Raw genomic sequence first — 6,474 nt, 5'->3', positions numbered from 1 at the left:
AATAAAATAACAAGGTCAATTTAACTGTTTCAAAAAAACAAGGTGTTGGACAAAAATAGAGACTTCTCATTAAGGTCATGGAGACTAATTCCGTGTTAGACTAATAAAAAAACAATTAAATTTGTTTTCAGCGATATTAATAAAATAACAAGGTCAATTTAACTGTTTCAAAAAAACAAGGTGTTGGACAAAAATGGAGACTTCTCATTAAGGTCATGGAGACTAATTCCGTGTTAGACTAATAAAAAAACAATTAAATTTGTTTTCAGCGATATTAATAAAAAAACAGTCCGGTGGGTTATAAATTTTTTTATTTTGTTTTATTAACTAATTCCATTTTAATTGTGTATTTAAAATCCGTGTTAGACTATAATCCGTGTCGGTTTATAATCCGTGGGTCATAAAATTTTTTTTAAGTGTTATTAAAAAAATCATTGAAGTGTTATAAAAAAAATTAATCCATTATAATCCGTGGGTCATAAAAAATCATTGAAGTGTTATTAAAAAATTAATTTTTTTAGAACATATATAAATGTTGGTTTAATTTTAATATAATTTGAATTTTTAAAATCGTTAATAAAATTTGTTTAAGTGTTTGAAATGTTTGAAGTGTTAGACTATAATGAAGGATAATAATAAAATTTATTAGAAAATCAAAGTATTAATCTACTCAACGAAATACATCAATTGTTTTTTCGATCCTAATTAATTGTTCTTTCTTCTTCTTGTTGCTGCTCGACGTTCTCCATCTTCATTGTGGAGACGGTTAAAGTGACCGATCGAGAATGCAAATTGTGCATCTAAACCATCTGCAGATTTGTCGTGATGGTCGTTCCAGTAAAATGCTATGGGTGGTACCGGATGATCCCCTGGTTTCATATGCAACTGGAAAAAAATGTACAAATATTGAAGTTATATTCTTATATAAAAAATTAAAGTTAAAATTCAACTTGTTTATATGATCGTCGACTAGTGTAATTTTCTTACCAAAATCCAATGATCATTGCTAAGATGTCCGCACACCACCTTTCGGGTTGGAGGTCCTTGTGTTTCATCTAATATCGCTGGCAGACAAGTATTTCCTCCATGTTCACTGAATGTCATGAAAACAACATTATATGTTGTTGCAATTACGTGACCGCAATCCGGTACCGCCATCCAGTAATCATCATCCGCTGGTCCATGGTAGTGAGCAATCGATTGGATGAGATTAGTCACATTAGAACTCCTCGCACTCCTCCCACCTAAGATTCGAGCGTACAAGGCGCTTCTATTCTGTAGATCTGCTACTAAGTCTTGTCTAACTTTAACCCAATCATCTTCTGTTCCGTAAATTGCTAGAGCCACCGCTCTAAATCCACAATTTCCGTCTGCCGCTACATCTGTGCATTGATCTATGTATTTTCTAATGTAGGGCGGGAATTCTCTCTCAAATACAGAATTCTTAAAGATGAACGTGGTGCCTTTGGAAGAAGGGGTTGACATTGGAGGCCTTGAGCACGGAGGATTTGGAGAAGATGGTGATACTGGTGGCCCCGTACGTTGGGATGTGCTCATTGGACTCCCCTGTGATTCAGAGATAGAAGCAACACGTCCAGGGCCCTTTACAAATGCATAGGTTGACAATGTTAAATTGAGAATAATAAATTAGTAACTAATATAAATCATAATTTTCAAATATAGAAATTCATAAGTTATGTAGTATTACCTTTTTGTTTGGAGACTTTTTAAATCCGTACTGTTTCACAACCCTCTCCCACGCCGAAGGTACACGGAGACTAGAGAGCTTTTTACCCTTGGTTTTCTTTTTAGCAGTAGGAGGTGCAGTAATATCAGGGACTTCTTCGAACAACGCCCTCCTCACTGGATTTGGTGGAGTCGGGGATCCATCCGCGGCATCATTAGGAAATATTGGAAACTGAATATCTAACTTTTTCCAATAATCATGTATTTGATCCAACGGAATGCTATACCCATTTATGATGTAGTACTGAAGCTCATGTGCGCACGGTAGACCATGAGTTCTCCTTAGGTAGCAACCACACGTTGTTGGATCCTGACCCATTTCTTGTAAAACTTGCATTTCTTTCCTTATGAGGCCGAATGCTTTAAACGTGATTGATCTGTTCAGATTAACAAACAACGTATCTCCAAGGGTGTCTGTGTTGGATTTAGTAGCGTTAACTCTCGCTACTTTCTTAATCTCACAGATTTGGCCTTCCATCACCTTGTGAAGTTTCTCCAGTACGGTATCGAATGGGTACCGACCACCATCTAAATGTCGTTTGACGCGATGATGTTCTCCTTCGACCCTGCATTACCAATTGAACTTGAATATTAATTATTAATGTTGACTACATGTAACGATTATTTAGTCACGTAAATCTCACAAGGCTTACCTATTTGTTGTGTAGCTTCCGAAGTGAAAATAATGGTCGATGTAAGCTGACAGGATTTTTTGGGAATGCGGACTAATCCATGTGTCAATGCAGTAGTTCAGCAATGCTCCCCAATTCGAGTAATGTGCTGCCAGACGTCCCCATCTATCATTAAAGTCATCTATGGTCGGTGCACTTATCGCCCAATTCCAACGAAATTTAAATCCTTCTGCCGCCTCTTTTAAAAAACCAGGTTGCTGCAGTGCTCGTTGTAGCACGCATTGCTCAATGTGACGGCGACACAAATGATGCCTGGATTCCGGGAAAACATACTCGACAGCATGCATCAAGGCGTAATCTCGGTCTGTTACAATGACATTAGGTGTCACTTGGCTAACGAACAAAGTACGGATAAACTGTAACACAAACCTGCAAAATAATATAACATTAATAATTTTAAATTTAAACGTAGGACAAAATAACTGTACTAAATAATTGTCAATTGTAATTTATAACAACAAATTAACATAATAACAATATTAATGACAATACTACAATAACAATGTTAATAACAATAATAATACTATAATAAGTCCTAATTAAACAATATAATAATTTTCATAACAGTAACAACTCCTAATAATATTATAATAAGTTCTAATTAAACAATATAACAATAAAAAAATAACAATATAATAATGTTCATAAAAATAATAACTCCTAATTAAACAATACTAATAATGTTCAATAAAAATAATAACTCCTAATTAAACAATTCTAATAATGTTCATAAAAATAATAACTCCTCCTAATTCAACAATTCTAATAATGTTCATAAAAATAATAACTCCTCCTAATTAAACAATTCTAATAATGTTCATAAAAATAATAACTCCTCCTAATTAAACAATTCTAATAATGTTCATAAAAATAATAACTCCTAATTAAACAATACTAATAATGTTCATAACAATATTAACTCCTCCTAAATATTCAATTTAACATTATTCATAACATTGACAAACAATTGTACTAAATAATGTTAATTAACAATTTTAAATTTAAACATATGACAAAAATTAAAATTCATTAAGACACAAACCTGTAGTTTTCTTGTCTCTCATTTCGCATGAATGCGTAGGCGATAGTGAACGTTTTGTCCGTACTTGTTGCACCGACCACTTCTAGTAGAGGCATGTCATACTCATTGGTGTTGTACGTACAATCAATCATCATGACTTCCGGATATGCATTCACCATCACAAAAGAAGCCGGGTGGCAGAAAACAATATCTCCAAGTTCGGAAGATTCATCAGCAGTCCGAACGTCGTACATGTAGTTCAATTGCCTGAGTAAATGGATGAAATTATTCATCGGGGTCCGACCTTCTCTTTTCTGGGCACGCACCTTACTGACAGCATTGTAAACTTGTACACGATTTGTTCTCCGGATCAGCCCTTTTCATGGACGCCAACATATTACTCGGGCTTAAATTAAAATTCTCTTGCTCCCTAATAACTTCAAGTTGAATAGGGGATATTTTACCTAAACGAGATCCCACAGCATGAGACGGGAATGGATGGTTGTGTCTCCCCTCCCGGACTTCAAAGTACCAGCGCCCTCCAGGGTACTCCATTCCGTCCAACCAAAATGGACAATTATTTTTTGTCGTTTTAGTGGACCTAGTTCCAGTAACCTTTTTTGGTCTGTATCCGCCACCTTGGCTACATAAATATCGAACTTTGGGCCGTCGGCCGTCTTTTCCCTTCGAATCACGAATTGCCAAAGTAACGTTCCTCAAGCCAGCAACATATCTTACATGAGCATCCATGTCCTCTCTACTAGCAAAACCTCCTTCCGGATTACCGAAATCGGTTGAAATGTCTTCAAACTCTACATATGAACTATGATCCTGGAATGGATCACTTTGTGTTTCGTCGATGACGAATTCAACTTCATCAAGATTTATGGAGTTGTAATCTCCAGAATTCATATTGTTTGTGATTGTAATTGTAAGTGTTTGAGTTGTGAGTGTTTGAGTTGTGATTGTGATTTGAAAAACTTAAACTGTTGGCCTTTTTATAGGTAAAAATCTAAGAGGTCAAAATCAATTTTGACATTTTGAGTGCTCAAATCAAATTAGTAAAAAATTCTGAGTGGTGTAATTTATTTTTGAAAAAAACGATTTTATGTAATTTGTGTAAATTGTATTGGAAATGAAAATTGTTATAAAAATTCGAAATCGGAATTCGAAGCCAACCGGACACCATAAAATCGATTTGACCACATTTTCACCATATTTTCACCAATTTTTCTACCGTTTTCACCACCGGAAAATTTTATGCACACACAAAATTACATTAATTGTTGAAAATGTGGTGCATAAAAATCCCCGTAGTATTAATCTATGGGGAAAATTTATGCACCACATTTTCATGCACACACAAAATTACATTAATTTAATGCACACACAAAATTTATTAGAAAATCAATGGTTGAAAATTTGGCGAAATACATCAATTGTTGAAAATGTGGTGCATAAATTTTCTTGCCAACATTAAATTAGTGTGTTCAAAGTATCTGGTTTCGAAAATTATTATATTGTTCAAAGTATCCGGTTTTCGAAAATTATTAAATTGGTGCATAAATTTTCTTGCCAACATTAAATGGCAAGAATACAATGCCAATCCGGTACCACATTTAATCAATAGTCCACATTAAATGTACAAAGAGGTCGCGGTCGCTGGCGTGGAGGCGGCTGCGGTCGGTGGAGACGAGAGGAGAGGAGTTGGGGTGGCGAGGTTTGCTGACGGGGGTTGGGTTCGTTTGAAGAGAGAAGGAGAGAACAAAGGAGAGAGAGAGATGAAGTGAGATGGAGAGAGAGTGTGAGAGAGAATGAGCTGGAGAGTTGTACGTGGGTTTCTTGGGTTTTAAAAGAGGAGAGAGAGTGAAGAAAATATAATAAAGAAGTGAGTGATTGAGTGATTGGTTGAGTGTGAGAGATTTTGTTGGATTAGAGAGAGAGTGTCAGAGAGAGAGAGTTTGATTGAGTGTGGGATTGGAGAGAGAGAAGAACGGCGGAGAATTTAATGAGAGAGATTGTGCGGGATAGGGTGGTTGGGAGGACGCGGGTTGAGAGCTGGGGGAAAACACGAGGCGGAGGGGTATACAGAGTGAACACCGGTGAGAGGAAAAACACGGGGAAAAATACCCCTTTAAATAATTTAAAAATATCATAAAATTTATTTAAAATAAATATTAAAATTTATGGTCAAAATAATAATAACAATAACAATGATGAATAATTAACTATTTATTTAAAAATTTTACCAAAACAATTAAATTTATAATTAGCAAAACTTATTAAAATAACATAATATCGTATTTTTAAATCATAGAAAATTCTAGAGAAATTGAGAAAAATACAAATACTCTTTTAGAAAAATAATATTTAATATTTAAATACCAAAGAATTATTTAAACCCGTATTAGAAATTTACGGTCATTACACTAAAAGATATGATATACAAAACAACACAAGACAGATAATCATGGAAGGTCAAGGTGATATGACACAACAACATATAAAAATGAATTATATGTAGTATATCACATCAAAAACAAAAAATTAATTATAGACGTATATCACAGCAATAATTATCGAAAACACACACTTTATATAAATATTATGACTAAATAAATGAAGTAGACTAACATGGACAAAGAACAAAATAAAAAGTAAGTATTAGAATGAATAAGAAACTGTATATAGAAAATAAGTAAGCAAAACACAAACAAAACTAAGAAAGATGAAATGATTGATAAATTAAATCAAACAATGATGATAGATGTAATTGGAAGTAAAGAATGAAATGAGATATACTAAATGAAACTACTGATGAAACGTAAAAGAAATAACTATGTTAACTAATAAATAATATAACCCCGATAATACAATAAACTAATAAATTAATAAAATTAAAGATAACATAAAACGACATACAAGAAAACATATAACTTGATAAGTATCCAAATAATAATGGTAATAAAACACGTACATGAAAAGTAAAATGTGACCAAAATTATGTGGTAACAT

At 33.8% G+C, this 6,474-nt stretch overlaps 1 protein-coding gene across 1 annotated transcript; it reads right to left on the bottom strand.

Moving 5' to 3' along the window:
- Positions 1-623: 623 nt before the first annotated feature.
- Positions 624-3,786, bottom strand: LOC109828390 (PKS-NRPS hybrid synthetase CHGG_01239-like). The gene is made up of 5 exons (XM_020395399.1): positions 3,481-3,786; positions 2,400-2,807; positions 1,709-2,312; positions 988-1,602; positions 624-885 (listed from the first exon to the last, which is right to left on the bottom strand). Exons 1-5 carry the CDS (start codon positions 3,750-3,752, stop codon positions 706-708), a joined length of 2,079 nt encoding a protein of 692 aa, XP_020250988.1. The 5' UTR covers positions 3,753-3,786; the 3' UTR covers positions 624-705.
- Positions 3,787-6,474: the final 2,688 nt, after the last annotated feature.

This window comes from Asparagus officinalis, unplaced genomic scaffold (assembly GCF_001876935.1).
Source record: "Asparagus officinalis unplaced genomic scaffold, Aspof.V1 AsparagusV1_Un1277, whole genome shotgun sequence".
Lineage (NCBI taxonomy): Eukaryota > Viridiplantae > Streptophyta > Magnoliopsida > Asparagales > Asparagaceae > Asparagus > Asparagus officinalis.
This window is presented reverse-complemented; position numbering and strand designations above follow the sequence as displayed.